The sequence below is a fragment of the Nerophis lumbriciformis genome, linkage group LG18 (genome assembly GCF_033978685.3).
Source record: "Nerophis lumbriciformis linkage group LG18, RoL_Nlum_v2.1, whole genome shotgun sequence".
In the NCBI taxonomy this organism is placed as follows: Eukaryota; Metazoa; Chordata; class Actinopteri; order Syngnathiformes; family Syngnathidae; genus Nerophis; species Nerophis lumbriciformis.
Window position 1 is genome coordinate 5,090,729 of NC_084565.2, and position 19,272 is coordinate 5,110,000.

Consider the following 19,272-nt stretch of genomic DNA (forward strand, 5'->3'; position numbering starts at 1 on the left):
CTTTTTTTTTTTTACATATTTGAAAAGGAGTGAGAAGAAGTTTACACTTATTTAATCCCACCCCTTTTCTTTAAATCATAAATTACTCTGAGTTAGAACTACCTGTTCACTCAATGTACAAACTTAATGAACTTGTATATACATAAATTATAGATATATACATACATATGCACACTACACACATACATAGCCACACCATTACCACTAGATAATAATAATAATAATAATACTCCAAAAATACTAGTTGGGTAATTATACTATGTTTTTAAATAATACTACTACTACTACTCCAAACATACTAGTTAGGTAATTATACTATGTTTTTAAATACCACTACTACTACTCCAAAAATACTAGTTAGGTAATCATTGAATGAAGTGATGATGATGTTTGCATATTCATTGTTTGTTCAAAAGAATAAAAACATAATAAAGTCTTTTATTTATGTAATCAAATTGTCTTAAGTCCTCTAATCATTCATATTATTAATATCGTGTTGTAAGATGATGATAAGTCACGTCTACTTATTGATTCATAAAAAGTATTATCAAATGAATGTACTTGATGACGTGTCACGTGTCGCCCCCAGCAGGCAGGGCGGGGCACTGCAAGATGGCGGCAGGAGGGTCGGCGTGCGCGTGCACGAGCCGGGCGGGCAGGAAGCAGCGCGCCACAGGAAGGAAGGAATTCTCGTGGAGTTTGCTGCATCTTAGTCAATGGAGCAGGACGGTGGCCGCGGGTTCGATTCCCCCGCAGGTGCACGAGCAGCGCTACTCCTCGGGACCGCGTGGGCGGGCCACGTGTCCTCGTGCACTCTTGCTGGCCTCACCCACGGATCCTGCACAAGGTGAGCGCGCGTGCGTGCGTGCGTGTGGGGGACACGCCTCATACGTGTGCGCGCCTGTGTGTTTTGCTGACGACGTCGTGTGACGTCACCACGCAGGTGGTGTCCCATCTTGATGTATTATGTCAGATGCAGATCTTCTCACTAATACTCTACATAATGTAAATACTAAATACTGTAAATACTTAATACTGTGAATACTTAATACTGTGAATACTCTACATACTGTAAATACTTAATACTGTAAATACTAAATACTGTAAATACTTAATGCTGTAAATACTAAATACTGTAAACACTAAATACTGTGAATACTAAATACTGTAAATACTTAATACTGTGAATACTCTACATACTGTAATTACTTAATACTGTAAATACTAAATACTGTAAACACTAAATACGGTGAATACTAAATACTGTAAATACTTAATACTGTAAACACTAAATACTGTAAATACTTAATACTGTGAATACTTAATACTGTGAATACTCTACATACTGTAAATACTTAATACTGTAAATACTAAATACTGTAAATACTTAATGCTGTAAATACTAAATACTGTAAACACTAAATACTGTGAATACTAAATACTGTAAATACTTAATACTGTGAATACTCTACATACTGTAATTACTTAATACTGTAAATACTAAATACTGTAAACACTAAATACGGTGAATACTAAATACTGTAAATACTTAATACTGTAAACACTTAGTACTGTAAATACTAAATACTGTAAACACTAAATACTGTGAATACTAAATACTGTAAATACTTAATACTGTAAATACTAAATACTGTAAATACTTAATGCTGTAAATACTGTAAACACTAAATACTGTGAATACTAAATACTGTAAATACTTAATACTGTGAATACTCTACATACTGTAATTACTTAATACTGTAAATACTAAATACTGTAAACACTAAATACGGTGAATACTAAATACTGTAAATACTTAATACTGTAAACACTTAGTACTGTAAATACTAAATACTGTAAACACTAAATACTGTGAATACTAAATACTGTAAATACTAAATACTGTAAACACTTAATACTGTAAATACTAAATACTGTAAACACTAAATACTGTGAATACTAAATACTGTAAACACTTAATACTGTAAATAATAAATATTGTAAATACTAAATACTGTAAATCGTAGTGTAAATATGAAATACTAAATACTGTAAACACTTATTACTGTAAACACTAAATACTGTAAACACTCAATACTGTAAATATTCAAATCTGTAAATACTAAATAATGTAAATAATAAATATTTTAATACTGCAAATACTAAATACGGTAAATAATAACAACTGTAAACACTTATTATTGTAAACACTAAGTACTGTAAATAATAAAAACTGTAAATACTAAATACTGTAAACACTTAATACTGTAAATAATAAATACTGTAAATACTAAATACTGCAAATACTAAATACTGAAGACAGTTATTACTGTAAACACTAAATACTGAAATTAATAAATACTGTAAACACTAAATACTGTGAATACTGTGTACATACATCTACTGATGCTTAGTCTGGACACATCCTCAGTGACCTCTTGGATTCACCGGGCGTTTCGGGTCTCTCAACTGGTCATACGCCCTCCTCCAAGCGACCCAACCGGGGGTGATCAAATTCCCCGGCTTGTGTCCAGACGGCTCGCTAGCTACCATGACTCCAAGGATCTCCTCTTTTAAGCCACAACCATCTCGAGGCCCTTTCCGCCGCTTCGGTGGTACTGCGGATGGCTCTCCTCTTTCTCTCTCCATCGATGCCCAAACTGCTGAAGGCTCTGACCAAGGAACGGGCTGCAAATCCTCTACATCCAACCTCCACAGGGAAACACCTTGCTCTCCAACCAGCCTGCTGACAGTCGCTGACCAGTCCTGCATACTTGGAGAGCTTCCTCTCGAAGGCTTCTTCCAGGCGATCTTCCCACGGGACTGTCAGCTCTAGCAGCACAGCTTGTTTGGTGGACTCAGACACAAGGACAATGTCTGGTCGCAGGGTGGTGACTGCGATATGGCTGGGGAACTTCAGCTGGTTTTCAAGGTCCACCAACAACTGCCAGTCTTTTGCAGACGTCAGGATGCCTGCTGATGTTTTCCTAGCAGGAGTTGGCGTGTCCCCAGCTCTGACAAAGGCGATGGTTTTCTTGGAGGGGTGGAACTGTTTTGCCCATGCCAGTCCTGTGCTAATGGCTTCAGCGATGGTCTTCAGGACTTGGTCATGCCTCCACCTGTACCTTCCATCTCCAAGTGCCTTTGTACAGCAACTGAGGATGTGTTCCAGGGTTCCTCGCTTGGAGCACAGTGGGCATGCTGATGTCTCTGCAATGCCCCATGTGTGCAGGTTTGAAGGGCTTGGGAGCACATCATACACTGCCTGGATGAGAAATTTGATGCGTTGCGGCTTGGCTTTCCAAAGCTCAGCCCAGGTCACTCTCCTCTCAACCGCATTCTCCCATCTTGTCCAAGCTCCCTGTTGCTTCATTCCAACAGCCTTGCAGGTTCTTGTCTCCTCCACTGCCGCTCTCACCTCATCCTGAACAAGATGTCGGCCTTCCTTCCCCCTAGTGTTCAGTTGGGGAGTTGGAAAGGACCCTAGCCCAGCTCGACCCCGTGTAACTGCTCCAACCAGGCTCCTGTGTCGCAGCCTTGCATCTGCCTCTTGAACTGCTTCCTCTGCCCTCCATTTCCTGCCAGTCCTCACTTGGATCCCTGCTTTGGCCACCTTCGGATCACTTGAGTCCCTGTACTGTACCACTTCTCTGGCTCTAGTTACCTTAAATTCCTCCTCCAAGGATTTGAAAGGCAACTGCAGTTTGTTGCTGTTCCCGTAGAGTGCAATGCTACTCAGGCTCTTAGGTAGTCCCAGCCATCTCCGGAGGTGGTTGCTGACCCTCCGCTCTAGGATCTCAACTGTCGAGATGGGGAACGAGTAGATGAGGAGGGGCCACAGGATCCTGGGAAGAATGCCATGCTGATAAATCCACGCTTTAAACTTCCCAGGTAAGCCTGACTTGTCCACGGATTTCAGCCAGCCATCCAACTCAGCGCATGTCGACTGGATGGATGTTGTGTCTCTCAAAGAGCAGTCAAAAACCTTGCCCAAGCTCTTGACTGGCTTCTCTGAGATAGTTGGAATGGCCGTACCTGTGATGTTAAACCGGAAGTTGTCCTCCACCTTACCCTTCTTCAGCACCATTGATCTGGATTTGGCGGGTTTGAAACACATTCGGGCCCACTCCACCAACTTTTCAAGTCCCTTCAGAATCCAACGGCAGCCTGGGACTGATTCTGTCATGACTGTGAGGTCATCCATGAATGCCCTGATGGGTGGTTGCCTTTGTCCGGAATTTGTGCGGGGCCCTCTGCACTCTGGCTCAGCAGACTTGGTGAGCATGTTCATGGCTAGTGAGAACAGTGTCACAGAGATAGTACACCCTGTGATAATACCAATCTCCACTTTGTGCCAACTGGATGTTGTTGGTCCGGAAGAGACCCTCATCCTGAAATTGCTGTAGTAATCAGCAATGAGGTCTCTACACCTGCTGGGTACATGATGTTTCATCAGAGTGAGTTGAACGAGCTTGTGCGGAATGGAGCCGAATGCGTTTGCCAGGTCAAGCCACAGTACTGATAGGTTGCCCTTGTTCTCTCGAGCCTCCCGAATGAGCTGTGTCACCACACCGGTATGCTCCATACATCCTGACATTCCTGAAATGCCGCCTTTCTGGACAGATGTATCGATGTAGGTGTTCTTTGCCAGGTAGGTACACAGTCGTTTGGAAACGGCGCTGAAGAAAACCTTTGCCTCAACACACAGCAGGGAGATGATGCGGAACTGGTCCAGCTGAGTGGAGTTTTCCTCCTTTGGGATCCATACCCCTTCCGCCACTCGCCATTGCTCAGGGATCCTCCCCCTTCTCCAGAAGACTCGCAGGATTTTCCACAGACGCTGCAGGAGTTTGGGACAGTTCTTATACACTTTGTATGAAGTGCCACTCGGTCCCGGTGTAGAGCTTGCCCTGGCTCTGCGGACAACCTCCCTGACTTCCTTTAGCTGCAGCTCCGACATGTCAAACTGCATTTCTGGTTCAGGGGGGTCTATGAGGTTGTTACACTCTCCCAACTCCTGCTCTCTTGCGGGGTCACTGTACGTCTGCTTCAGATGTTGATCTATGTCTTCCTGCGAGGAGGCCAGTTTGCCACTGCGCTTCTGTCCCAGCAAATCCTTCGTGAACTTGAAGGGGTTAGCAATGAAAGCAGCACGTTTACGTGCCCTCTCGCGTCGCCGCCTCCGATGCCACTCTGCCCGACGGAGAATTCTGATCTTTTTCCGAAGGATGCACATCAGCTGGGCCAGGCCAGTGCGTTCCTCATGTCCTGCCGCCTTGTACTGGAACTTCAGCGCTTTCATCTCCTGCCTAATGTTGTGGATCCTTACAGCTCTGTGGTTCTTTGAGTACGTGGTTCCGGAGCTTCTCTTCTCCTCCTCGCCGAACCGTTCAGCTGCAATGCTGACAATGATTGTTGTCATAGCTTGTAGCTTCCCGTCGGCTTCTCCCTTCGCCGTTGCCTCCAGAATTTGGTCGACATCGTCATCGAGTTGCTTCCAGAGTGAGGTCATGCTAGCTGCAGGCCACTTGATCCGCCTCTGTTCAGACTTGATACTCGAGGGATTAGTTTGCAACACATGGAGGTTCTGGGCACTATGGGGTGACTCCGGGCCTGGCACCTCCTGCGTCTCACCAGGTGTAACACCTGTGCGTTATAAATACTGTAAACACTTAATACTGTAAATAATAAATACTGTAAATACTAATTAGTGTAAATACTAAATACTGTAAACACTTATTACTGTAAATAATAAATACTGTAAATACTAAATATGGCAAATACTAAATACTGTTACCACGTAATACTGTAAATAATAAATACTGTAAATACTAAATACTGCAAATACTAAATACTGTAAACACTTAATACTGTAAATGATAAATACTGTAAATACTAAATACTGCAAATACTAAATACTGTAAACTATTATTATTGCAAACACTAAATACTGTAAATACTAAATACTGTAAACACTAAATAATGTAAATACTAAAAACTGTAAATACTAAATAATGTAAATAATAAATATTCTAATACTGTAAATACTAAATACTGTAAATAGTAAATATACTAACTACTGTAAATAATAAATATTGTAATCACTGTAAACACTAAATATTGTAAATACTAAATGTAAATACTGTAAACACTAAATAAAGTAAATACTGTAAATACTAAATACTGTAAATAATAAATACTGTAAATACTAAATAACGTAAAAAAAGGGTAAATACAAAATATTATAAATAATAAATATTGTAAATACTAAATATACCAAATACCGTATTTTCCGCACTATTAGCCGCACCTAAAAACCACAAATTTACTCAAAAGCTGACAGTGCGGCTTTTAACCCAGTGCGCTTTATATATGGATTAATATTACGATTCATTTTCATAAAGTTTCGATCTCGCAACTTCGGTAAACAGCCGCCATCTTTTTTCCCGGTAGAACAGGAAGCGCTTCTTCTTCTACGCAAGCAACCGCCAAGGTAAGCACCCGCCCCCATAGAACAGGAAGCGCTTCTTCTTCTACTGTAAGCAACCACCCGCCCGCGTAGAAGAAGAAAAAGCGCGCGGATATCACCGTACGTTTCATTTCCTTTGTGTGTTTACATCTGTAAAGACCACAAAATGGCTCCTACTAAGCGTCAGGGATCCGGTTCATGAAAAGACGCAATCTCTCCATCCGCACACGGATTACTATTTCACAGCAACTGATATTCCTGTGAACCGCACTGTGGATACAACGGGAGCACGTACGGTGAATATTCGCACCACAGGGAATGAGAAGTCATCCTTCACTGTGGTTCTAGCTTGCCATGCTAATGGCCAGAAACTTCCACCCATGGTGATATTCAAAAGGAAGACCTTGCCAAAAGAGACCTTTCCAGCCGGCGTCATCATAAAAGCTAACTCGAAGGGATGGATGAAGAAAAGATGAGCGAGTGGTTAAGGTAAGTTTAAGTTTACGCGAAGAGGCCGGGTGGCTTTTTTCACGCAGCTCTGTCCATGTTGATATACGTATGTTTGTGATTGCACATTTGCGTACATTTTGGGAGTGAACAGAGTTGTTAGAACGCTGGTTTTTAATATATTATTAAAGTTTGACTGACCTATCTGACTGTTTTTTTGACATTCCTTTAGCGCAGTTAGATGCGGCTTACAACACCGGGCGGCTTATAGGTGGACAAAGTTTTGAAATATGCCGTTCATTGAAGGCGCGGCTTTTAACCCAGGGCGCCTTATGGTGTGGAAAATACGGTACTGTAAATAATAAATATTGTAAACACTGTAAATAATAAATAATGTAAACACTGTAAATACTAAATAATGTAAATACTGTAAATACTTAAATATACTAAATACTGTAAATAATAAATATTGTAAACACTTTAAAAACTCAATATTGTAAATACTAAATACTGTAAATACTACATCCTGTAAATACTCAATACTGTACATACTAAATACTGTAAATACTGAGTGTAAATAATAAATATTCTAATAATGTAAATACTAAATGATGTAAATAATAAATATTCTAATACTGTAAATAATAAATATACAACATACTGTAAAAAATAAAAATTTACAGACTGTAAATACTAAATATTGTAAATACTAAATACTGTGAACACGAAATACTACAAATACTAAATACTGTAAATACTGTAAAAACTAAATACTGTAAATACTGTTAATAAAAAATACTGTGAATACTAAATAATATAAATACTGTAAACACTTAATACTGTAAATAATAAATACTGTAAATACTAAATACTGTAAACAATAAATACTGTAAACACTAAATACGGCAAATACTACCGTATTTTCCGCACTATAAGGCGCACCGGATTATTAGCCGCACCTTCAATGAATTACATATTTCATAACTTTGTCCACCAATAAGCCGCCCCGGATTATAAGCCGCGCCTACGCTGCGCTAAAGGGAATGTCAAAAAAACAGTCAGATAGTTCAGTCAAACTTTAATAATATATTGAAAACCAGCGTTCTAACAACTCTGTCCCAAAATGTACAAATGTGCAATCACAAACATAGTAAAATTCAAAATGGTGTAGAGCAATAGCAACATAATGTTGCTCGAACGTTAATGTCACAACACACAAAATAAACATAGCGCTCACCTTCTGAAGTTATTCTTCATTCGTAAATCCTTCGAATTCTTTGTCTTCGGTGTCCGAATTGAAAAGTTGCGCAAGCGTGGTATCCAAAATGGCCGGTTCCGTCTCGTCGAAGTCATCGGAGTCAGTGTCGCTGTTGTTCTGTGAATCCTGCCTTCCGGAAAGCTCGGACCACAGTTGTGACCGAAATATCTGCCCAGGCATTTACGATCCACTGGCAAATGTTGGCGTATGTCGTCCGGCGCTGTCTGCCCGTCTTAGTGAAGGTGTGTTCGCCTTCGGAGCTGTGTGAAAAAAGCCACCCGGCCTCTTCGCGTAAACTTCCCTTAACCACTCGCTCATCTTTTCTTCATCCATCCATCCCTTCGAGTTAGCTTTTATGATGACGCCGGCTGGAAAGGTCTCTTTTGGCAAGGTCTTCCTTTTGAATATCACCATGGGTGGAAGTTAGCATGGCAAGCTAGAACCACAGTGAAGGATGACTTCTCATTCCCTGTGGTGCGAATATTCACCGTACGTGCTCCCGTTCCACAGTGCGGTTCACAGGAATATCAGTTGCTGTGAAATACGGTAGTAATCCGTGTGCGGATGGAGAGATTGCGTCTTTTTATGAACCGGATCCTTGTCGCTTAGTAGGAGCCATTTTGTGGTCTTTACAGATGTAAACAGGAAATGAAACGTACGGTGATATCCGCGCGTTTTTTCTTCTTCTTCCGGGGGTGGGTGGTTGCTTACAGTAGAAGAAGAAGCGCTTCCTGTTCTATGGGGGCGGGTGCTTTCCTTGGCGGTTGCTTGCGTAGAAGAAGAAGCGCTTCCTGTTCTACCGGGAAAAAAGATGGCGGCTGTTTACCGAAGTTGCGAGATCGAAACTTTATGAAAATGAATCGTAATAAAGCGCACCGGGTTATAAGGCGCACTGTCAGCTTTTGAGAAAATGTGTGGTTTTTAGGTGCGCCTTATAGTGCGGAAAATACGGTAAATACTGTAAATACTAAATAATGTGAATAATGTAAAAACTAAATACTGTGAATAATAAATACTGTAAATACTAAATCATGTAAATACTGTAAAGACTAAATACTGTAAATAATAAATACTGTAATTACTAAATGTAAATACTGTAAATGCTAAATAGTGTAAACACCAAATACTGTAAATATTAAATACTGTAAATACTAAATAATGTAAATACTGTAAATGCTTAATAGTGTAAAACAATAATATTGTAATTACTAAATACTGTAAATGCTAAATACTGTAACCACTGTAAATACTATATACTGTAAATACTAAATACTGTAAATATTTAATGGTATAAATACTAAATACTGTAAATGTTAAATACTGTAACTACTGTATATACTAAATATTGTAAACACTAAATACTGTCAATAGAGTACATGATGCGTAAATGAAGTGTGCGTAAGCAGGAAGGTGACAAAGGTGTGGTGTTGTGTCGAAGGTGACAGAGGTGTGTGTAAATATGATCTACTCTCTACTGTATTGTAAGTGTATGTACAGTGATATATATATATATATTTTATTTTTATTTATTTTTTTTAAATATATATATATATATATATATATATAAAGGAATCTATTTTTAAAAATAGTTTTTTTAGGTCATCTCCAAGCAATCGCAAGGATCACTTCTAAACTGTAACCGTTTTTTTGTTTTTGACAAAGTGTCATTATTATACTAAATAATACATCAAGAGAATGATGGGTTTGAATGGAGAATCAACTCTGACTCAAATCGTCACTGCAGGAATCGAACCTACTCGTCAGGTGCCAAAGATCATCTACTGTATATTTCAGAATAAACATCTACTGTATATTTCAGAATAAACATCTACTGTATATTTCAGAATAAAGGTACGAGGAGTGCAGCTGAGGACAGTTAGTTTCCTTCAGTGAAGCAACAAATGATGAATCATTTTCAACTAAGAAATTATATAAAGTGCTGTCAGGTAATTGTCTAATAAATAACAGTTTCAATAAAAGAATAGAATTAATTTTATTGCAGGAATTTATAATCGTCTTTTCACAATAAAATCTACTTCATTAAAGTCACTTTTGAAATGTTTTGATGATTTGTGGAAGTGCAAAAGAACAATCCAACAGTTGATGTTGATAAATGATATCATCTTCTCTCTTCATGGAAGCTGACTTGGTCGCCGTCCACCTGCCACACCTGTTAGTGCACAACACCCGGGAAAATGGCCGACGCAGGTATTGTTTGACAATGTCAACACTGCAACTTTTACATACGTGTATGTATATATGTATATATCGTTTTTAACCGGATACAGATAACATGTTTATGTATCGCTGCGATGAGGTGGCGACTTGTCCAGGGTGTACCCCGCCTTCCGCCCGATTGTAGCTGAGATAGGCTCCAGCGTCCCCTGCCACCCCGAAGGGAATAAGCGGTAGAAAATGGATGGATGGATGTTTATGTATCGGAGACAGAATAAAATATTGTTTTTAAGCCGATACAGATAACATATTTATGTATCAAATACAGTTTGGTCAGGTAAACAACAACAACGCAGTAGTCAGGTAAACAACAACACAGAAGTTGGGTAAACAACAACACAGTAGTCAGGTAAACAACAACACAGTAAATAGGTCCGCAACAACAACACAGTAGTCAGGTAAACAACAACACAGAAGTCGGGTGAACAACAACACAGAAGTCGGGTAAACAACAACACAGTAGTCAGGTAAACAACAACAACACAGTAGTCAGGTAAACAACAACAACAACACAGTAGTCAGGTAAACAACAACACAGAAGTCGGGTGAACAACAACACAGAAGTCGGGTAAACAACAACACAGTAGTCAGGTAAACAACAACAACACAGTAGTCAGGTAAACAACAACAACAACACAGTAGTCAGGTAAAGAACAACAACACAGTAAATAGGTCCGCAACAACAACACAGTAGTCAGGTAAACAACACACAGTAGTCAGGTACACAACAACGACACAGTAGACAGGTACACAACAACAACACAATAGTCAGGTAAACAACAACACAGTAGTCAGGTAAACAACAACGACACAGTAGACAGGTACACAACAACAACACAATAGTCAGGTAAACAACAACACAGTAGACAGGTAAACAAGAACACATTAGTCAGGTAAACAACAATAGGTAAACGACAAAAGCACAGTAGACAGGTACACAACAACAACACAATAGTCAGGTAAACAACAACACAGTAGACAGGTAAACAACACACAGTAGTCAGGTACACAACAACGACACAGTAGACAGGTACACAACAACAACACAATAGTCAGGTAAACAACAACACAGTAGTCAGGTAAACAACAACGACACAGTAGACAGGTACACAACAACAACACAATAGTCAGGTAAACAACAACACAGTAGACAGGTAAACAACAACACATTAGTCAGGTAAACAACAATAGGTAAACGACAAAAGCACAGTAGACAGGTACACAACAACAACACAATAGTCAGGTAAACAACAACACAGTAGACAGGTAAACAACACACAGTAGTCAGGTACACAACAACGACACAGTAGACAGGTACACAACAACAACACAATAGTCAGGTAAACAACAACACAGTAGTCAGGTAAACAACAACGACACAGTAGACAGGTACACAACAACAACACAATAGTCAGGTAAACAACAACACAGTAGACAGGTAAACAACAACACATTAGTCAGGTAAACAACAATAGGTAAACGACAAAAGCACAGTAGACAGGTACACAACAACAACACAATAGTCAGGTAAACAACAACACAGTAGACAGGTAAACAACAACACAGAAGTCGGGTAAACAACAACACAGTAGTCAGGTCAACAACAACAACACAGTAGTCAGGTAAACAACAACACAGTAAATAGGTCCGCAACAACAACACAGTAGTCAGGTAAACAACACACAGTAGTCAGGTAAACAACAACGACACAGTAGACAGGTACACAACAACAACACACTAGTCAGGTAAACAACAACACAGTAGACAGGTAAACAACAACACATTAGTCAGGTAAACAACAATAGGTAAACGACAAAAACACAGTAGACAGGTACACAACAACAACACAATAGTCAGGTAAACAACAACACAGTAGACAGGTAAACAACAACACATTAGTCAGGTAAACAACAATAGGTAAACGACAAAAACACAGTAGACAGGTACACAACAACAACACAATAGTCAGGTAAACAACAACACAGTAGACAGGGAAACAACAACACATTAGTCAGGTAAACAACAATAGGTAAACGACAAAAACACAGTAGACAGGTACACAACAACAACACAATAGTCAGGTAAACAACAACACAGTAGACAGGGAAACAACAACATATTAGTCAGGTAAACAACAATAGGTAAACGACAAAAACACAGTAGACAGGTGAACAACAACAACACAGTAGTCAGGTAAACAACAACAACACAGTAGTCAGGTAAACAACAACAACACAGTAGTCAGGTAAGCAACACACAGTTGTCAGGTAAACAATAACGACACAGTAGACAGGTACACAACAACAACACACTAGTCAGGTAAACAACAACACAGTAGACAGGTAAACAACAACACATTAGTCAGGTAAACAACAATAGGTAAACGACAAAAACACAGTAGACAGGTACACAACAACAACACAATAGTCAGGTAAACAACAACACAGTAGACAGGTAAACAACAACACATTAGTCAGGTAAACAGCAATAGGTAAACGACAAAAACACAGTAGACAGGTACACAACAACAACACAATAGTCAGGTAAACAACAACACAGTAGACAGGGAAACAACAACACATTAGTCAGGTAAACAACAATAGGTAAACGACAAAAACACAGTAGACAGGTACACAACAACAACACAATAGTCAGGTAAACAACAACACAGTAGACAGGGAAACAACAACATATTAGTCAGGTAAACAACAATAGGTAAACGACAAAAACACAGTAGACAGGTGAACAACAACAACACAGTAGTCAGGTAAACAACAACAACACAGTAAATAGGTCCGCAACAACAACACAGTAGTCGGGTAAGCAACACACAGTTGTCAGGTAAACAATAACGACACAGTAGACAGGTACACAACAACAACACAATAGTCAGGTAAACAACAACACAGTAGACAGGTAAACAACAACACATTAGTCAGGTAAACAACAATAGGTAAACGACAAAAACACAGTAGACAGGTACACAACAACAACACAATAGTCAGGTAAACAACAACACAGTAGACAGGGAAACAACAACACATTAGTCAGGTAAACAACAATAGGTAAACGACAAAAACACAGTAGACAGGTACACAACAACAACACAATAGTCAGGTAAACAACAACACAGTAGACAGGGAAACAACATATTAGTCAGGTAAACAACAATAGGTAAATGACAAAAACACAGTAGACAGATGAACAACAACAACACAGTAGTCAGGTAAACAACAACAACACAGTAAATAGGTCCGCAACAACAACACAGTAGTCAGGTAAACAACAACGACACAGTAGACAGGTACACAACAACAACACAATAGTCAGGTAAACAACAACACAGTAGACAGGTAAACAACAACACATTAGTCAGGTAAACAACAATAGGTAAACGACAAAAACACAGTAGTCAGGTACACAACAACAACACAATAGTCAGGTAAACAACAACACAGTAGACAGGTAAACAACAACACATTAGTCAGGTAAACAACAATAGGTAAACGACAAAAACACAGTAGACAGATGAACAACAACAACACAGTAGTCAGGCAAACAACAACAACACAGTAAATAGGTCCGCAGCAACAACACAGTAGTCAGGTAAACAACACACAGTAGTCAGGTAAACAACAACGACACAGTAGACAGGTACACAACAACAACACAATAGTCAGGTAAACAACAACACAGTAGACAGGTAAACAACAACAACACAGTAGACAGGTACACGACACAGTAGACAGGTAAACAACAACGACACAGTAGACAGGTACACAACAAAAACACAATAGTCAGGTAAACAACAACGACACAGTAGACAGGTACACAACAACAACACAATAGTCAGGTAATGACAACACAGTAGTCAGGTAAACAACAACACAGTAGTCAGGTAAACAACAACGACACAGTAGAACAGGTACACAACAACAACACAATAGTCAGGTAAACAACAACACAGTAGTCAGGTAAACAACAACGACACAGTAGACAGGTATACAACAACAACACAATAGTCAGGTAAACAACAACACAGTAGACAGGTAAACAACAACACATTAGTCAGGTAAACAACAATAGGTAAACGACAAAAGCACAGTAGACAGGTACACAACAACAACACAATAGTCAGGTAAACAACAACACAGTAGACAGGTAAACAACAACACAGAAGTCGGGTAAACAACAACACAGTAGTCAGGTAAACAACAACAACAACAACACAGTAAATAGGTCCGCAACAACAACACAGTAAATAGGTCCGCAACAACAACACAGTAGTCAGGTAAACAACAACGACACAGTAGACAGGTACACAACAACAACAGAGTAGACAGATAAACAACAACGACACAGTAGACAGGTACACAACAACAACACAATAGTCAGGTAAACAACAACACAGTAGACAGATGAACAACAACAACACAGTAGTCAGGTAAACAACAACAACACAGTAAATAGGTCCGCAACAACAACACAGTAGTCAGGTAAACAACACACAGTAGTCAGGTAAACAACAACGACACAGTAGACAGGTACACAACAACAACACAATAGTCAGGTAAACAACAACACAGTAGACAGGTAAACAACAACGACACAGTAGACAGGTACACAACAACGACACAGTAGACAGGTAAACAACAACACAGTAGACAGGTAAACAACAACGACACAGTAGACAGGTACACAACAACAACACAATAGTCAGGTAAACAACAACGACACAGTAGACAGGTACACAACAACAACACAATAGTCAGGTAATGACAACACAGTAGTCAGGTAAACAACAACACAGTAGTCAGGTAAACAACAACGACACAGTAGAACAGGTACACAACAACAACACAATAGTCAGGTAAACAACAACACAGTAGTCAGGTAAACAACAACGACACAGTAGACAGGTACACAACAACAACACAATAGTCAGGTAAACAACAACGCAGTAGGCAGGTAAACAACAACACATTAGTCAGGTAAACAACAATAGGTAAACGACAAAAGCACAGTAGACAGGTACACAACAACACAATAGTCAGGTAAACAACAACACAGTAGACAGGTAAACAACAACACAGAAGTCGGGTAAACAACAACACAGTAGTCAGGTAAACAACAACACAGTAGTCAGGTAAACAACAACAACACAGTAAATAGGTCCGCAACAACAACACAGTAGTCAGGTAAACAACAACGACACAGTAGACAGGTACACAACAACAACAGAGTAGACAGATAAACAACAACGACACAGTAGACAGGTACACAACAACAACACAATAGTCAGGTAAACAACAGCACAGTAGACAGGTAAACAACAACACATTAGTCAGGTAAACAACAATAGGTAAATGACAAAAACACAGTAGACAGGTACACAACAACAACACAATAGTCAGGTAAACAACAACACAGTAGACAGGTAAACAACAACACATTAGTCAGGTAAACAACAATAGGTAAACGACAAAAACACAGTAGACAGGTACACAACAACGAAACAGTAGACAGGTAAACAACAACACAGTAGACAGGTAAACAACAATGACACAGTAGACAGGTACACAACAACAACACAATAGTCAGGTAAACAACAACAACACAGTAAATAGGTACACAACAACAACACAATTGTCAGGTAAACAACAACACAGTAGACAGGAAAACAACAACGACACAGTAGACAGGTACACAACAACAACACAATAGTCAGGTAAACAACAACACAGTAGACAGGTAAACAACAACGACACAGTAGACAGGTACACAACAACAACAACACAATAGTCAGGTAAACAACAACACAGTAGTCAGGTAAACAACAACGACACAGTAGACAGGTAAACAACAACACATTAGTCAAGTAAACAACAATAGGTAAACGACAAAAGCACAGTAGACAGGTACACAACAACAACACAATAGTCAGGTAAACAACAACACAGTAGACAGGTAAACAACAACAACACAGTAAATAGGTCCGCAACAACAACACAGTAGTCAGGTAAACAACACACAGTAGTCAGGTAAACAACAACGACACAGTAGACAGGTACACAACAACAACACAATAGTCAGGTAAACAACAACACAGTAGACAGGTAAACAACAACGACACAGTAGACAGGTACACAACAACGACACAGTAGACAGGTAAACAACAATGACACAGTAGACAGGTACACAACAACAACACAATAGTCAGGTAAACAACAACGACACAGTAGACAGGTACACAACAACAACACAATAGTCAGGTAATGACAACACAGTAGTCAGGTAAACAACAACACAGTAGTCAGGTAAACAACAACGACACAGTAGAACAGGTACACAACAACAACACAATAGTCAGGTAAACAACAACACAGTAGACAGGTAAACAACAACACATTAGTCAGGTAAACAACAATAGGTAAATGACAAAAACACAGTAGACAGGTACACAACAACAACACAATAGTCAGGTAAACAACAACACAGTAGACAGGTAAACAACAACACATTAGTCAGGTAAACAACAATAGGTAAACGACAAAAACACAGTAGACAGGTACACAACAACGAAACAGTAGACAGGTAAACAACAACACAGTAGACAGGTAGACAACAATGACACAGTAGACAGGTACACAACAACAACACAATAGTCAGGTAAACAACAACAACACAGTAAATAGGTACACAACAACAACACAATTGTCAGGTAAACAACAACACAGTAGACAGGTAAACAACAACGACACAGTAGACAGGTACACAACAACAACACAATAGTCAGGTAAACAACAACACAGTAGACAGGTAAACAACAACGACACAGTAGACAGGTACACAACAACAACAACACAATAGTCAGGTAAACAACAACACAGTAGTCAGGTAAACAACAACGACACAGTAGACAGGTAAACAACAACACATTAGTCAAGTAAACAACAATAGGTAAACGACAAAAGCACAGTAGACAGGTACACAACAACAACACAATAGTCAGGTAAACAACAACACAGTAGACAGGTAAACAACAACAACACAGTAAATAGGTCCGCAACAACAACACAGTAGTCAGGTAAACAACACACAGTAGTCAGGTAAACAACATCGACACAGTAGACAGGTACACAACAACAACACAATAGTCAGGTAAACAACAACACAGTAGACAGGTAAACAACAACGACACAGTAGACAGGTACACAACAACGACACAGTAGACAGGTAAACAACAATGACACAGTAGACAGGTACACAACAACAACACAATAGTCAGGTAAACAACAACGACACAGTAGACAGGTACACAACAACAACACAATAGTCAGGTAATGACAACACAGTAGTCAGGTAAACAACAACACAGTAGTCAGGTAAACAACAACGACACAGTAGAACAGGTACACAACAACAACACAATAGTCAGGTAAACAACAACACAGTAGTCAGGTAAACAACAACGACACAGTAGACAGGTACACAACAACAACACAATAGTCAGGTAAACAACAACGCAGTAGACAGGTAAACAACAACACATTAGTCAGGTAAACAACAATAGGTAAATGACAAAAGCACAGTAGACAGGTACACAACAACACAATAGTCAGGTAAACAACAACACAGTAGACAGGTAAACAACAACACAGAAGTCGGGTAAACAACAACACAGTAGTCAGGTAAACAACAACACAGTAGTCAGGTAAACAACAACAACACAGTAAATAGGTCCGCAACAACAACACAGTAGTCAGGTAAACAACAACGACACAGTAGGCAGGTACACAACAACAACAGAGTAGACAGATAAACAACAACGACACAGTAGACAGGTACACAACAACAACACAATAGTCAGGTAAACAACAACACAGTAGACAGGTAAACAACAACACATTAGTCAGGTAAACAACAATAGGTAAATGACAAAAACACCGTAGACAGGTACACAACAACAACACAATAGTCAGGTAAACAACAACACAGTAGACAGGTAAACAACAACACATTAGTCAGGTAAACAACAATAGGTAAACGACAAAAACACAGTAGACAGGTACACAACAACGAAACAGTAGACAGGTAAACAACAACACAGTAGACAGGTAAACAACAATGACACAGTAGACAGGTACACAACAACAACACAATAGTCAGGTAAACAACAACAACACAGTAAATAGGTACACAACAACAACACAATTGTCAGGTAAACAACAACACAGTAGACAGGTAAACAACAACGACACAGTAGACAGGTACACAACAACAACACAATAGTCAGGTAAACAACAACACAGTAGACAGGTAAACAACAACGACACAGTAGACAGGTACACAACAACAACAACACAATAGTCAGGTAAACAACAACACAGTAGTCAGGTAAACAACAACGACACAGTAGACAGGTAAACAACAACACATTAGTCAAGTAAACAACAATAGGTAAACGACAAAAGCACAGTAGACAGGTACACAACAACAACACAATAGTCAGGTAAACAACAACACAGTAGACAGGTAAACAACAACACATTAGTCAGGTAAACAACAATAGGTAAACGACAAAAACACAGTTGACAGGTGAACAACAACACCAACACAGTAGACAGGTAAACAACAACACAGTAGTCAGGTAAACAACAACGACACAGTAGACAGGTACACAACAACAACACAATAGACAGGTAAACAACAACACAGTAGACAGGTAAACAACAACACATTAGTCAGGTAAACAACAATAGGTAAACGACAAAAACACAGTAGACAGGTACACAACAACAACACAATAGTCAGGTAAACAACAACACAGTAGACAGGTAAACAACAACACAGTCAGGTAAAC

General features: G+C 39.3%; 2 protein-coding genes across 2 annotated transcripts in view; one reads left to right on the forward strand and one right to left on the reverse strand.

Annotated features, from left to right (window-relative positions):
• Positions 1-751: 751 nt before the first annotated feature.
• The window catches only part of reps2 (RALBP1 associated Eps domain containing 2), a 34,099-nt gene continuing 15,578 nt past the window's right edge, over positions 752-19,272 (forward strand). Inside the window, exons 1-2 of the mRNA XM_061978511.2 lie at positions 752-847; positions 10,316-10,382. Coding sequence (XP_061834495.2) covers positions 10,370-10,382 — 13 coding nt within the window. The 5' untranslated portion in view covers positions 752-847; positions 10,316-10,369. The remainder of the gene's footprint in view (positions 848-10,315; positions 10,383-19,272) is intronic.
• On the reverse strand, positions 2,433-5,595 carry LOC133618064 (uncharacterized). Its single transcript, XM_061978530.2, has one exon. The coding sequence runs from the start codon at positions 5,510-5,512 to the stop codon at positions 2,543-2,545; it is 2,970 nt and encodes a 989-aa protein (XP_061834514.2). The 5' UTR covers positions 5,513-5,595; the 3' UTR covers positions 2,433-2,542.

Bases quoted from the DNA above. Each gene is read 5' to 3' on its own strand.
- LOC133618064 (XM_061978530.2), bottom strand. From the start codon at position 5,512: ATGACCTCACTCTGGAAGCAACTCGATGACGATGTCGACCAAATTCTG.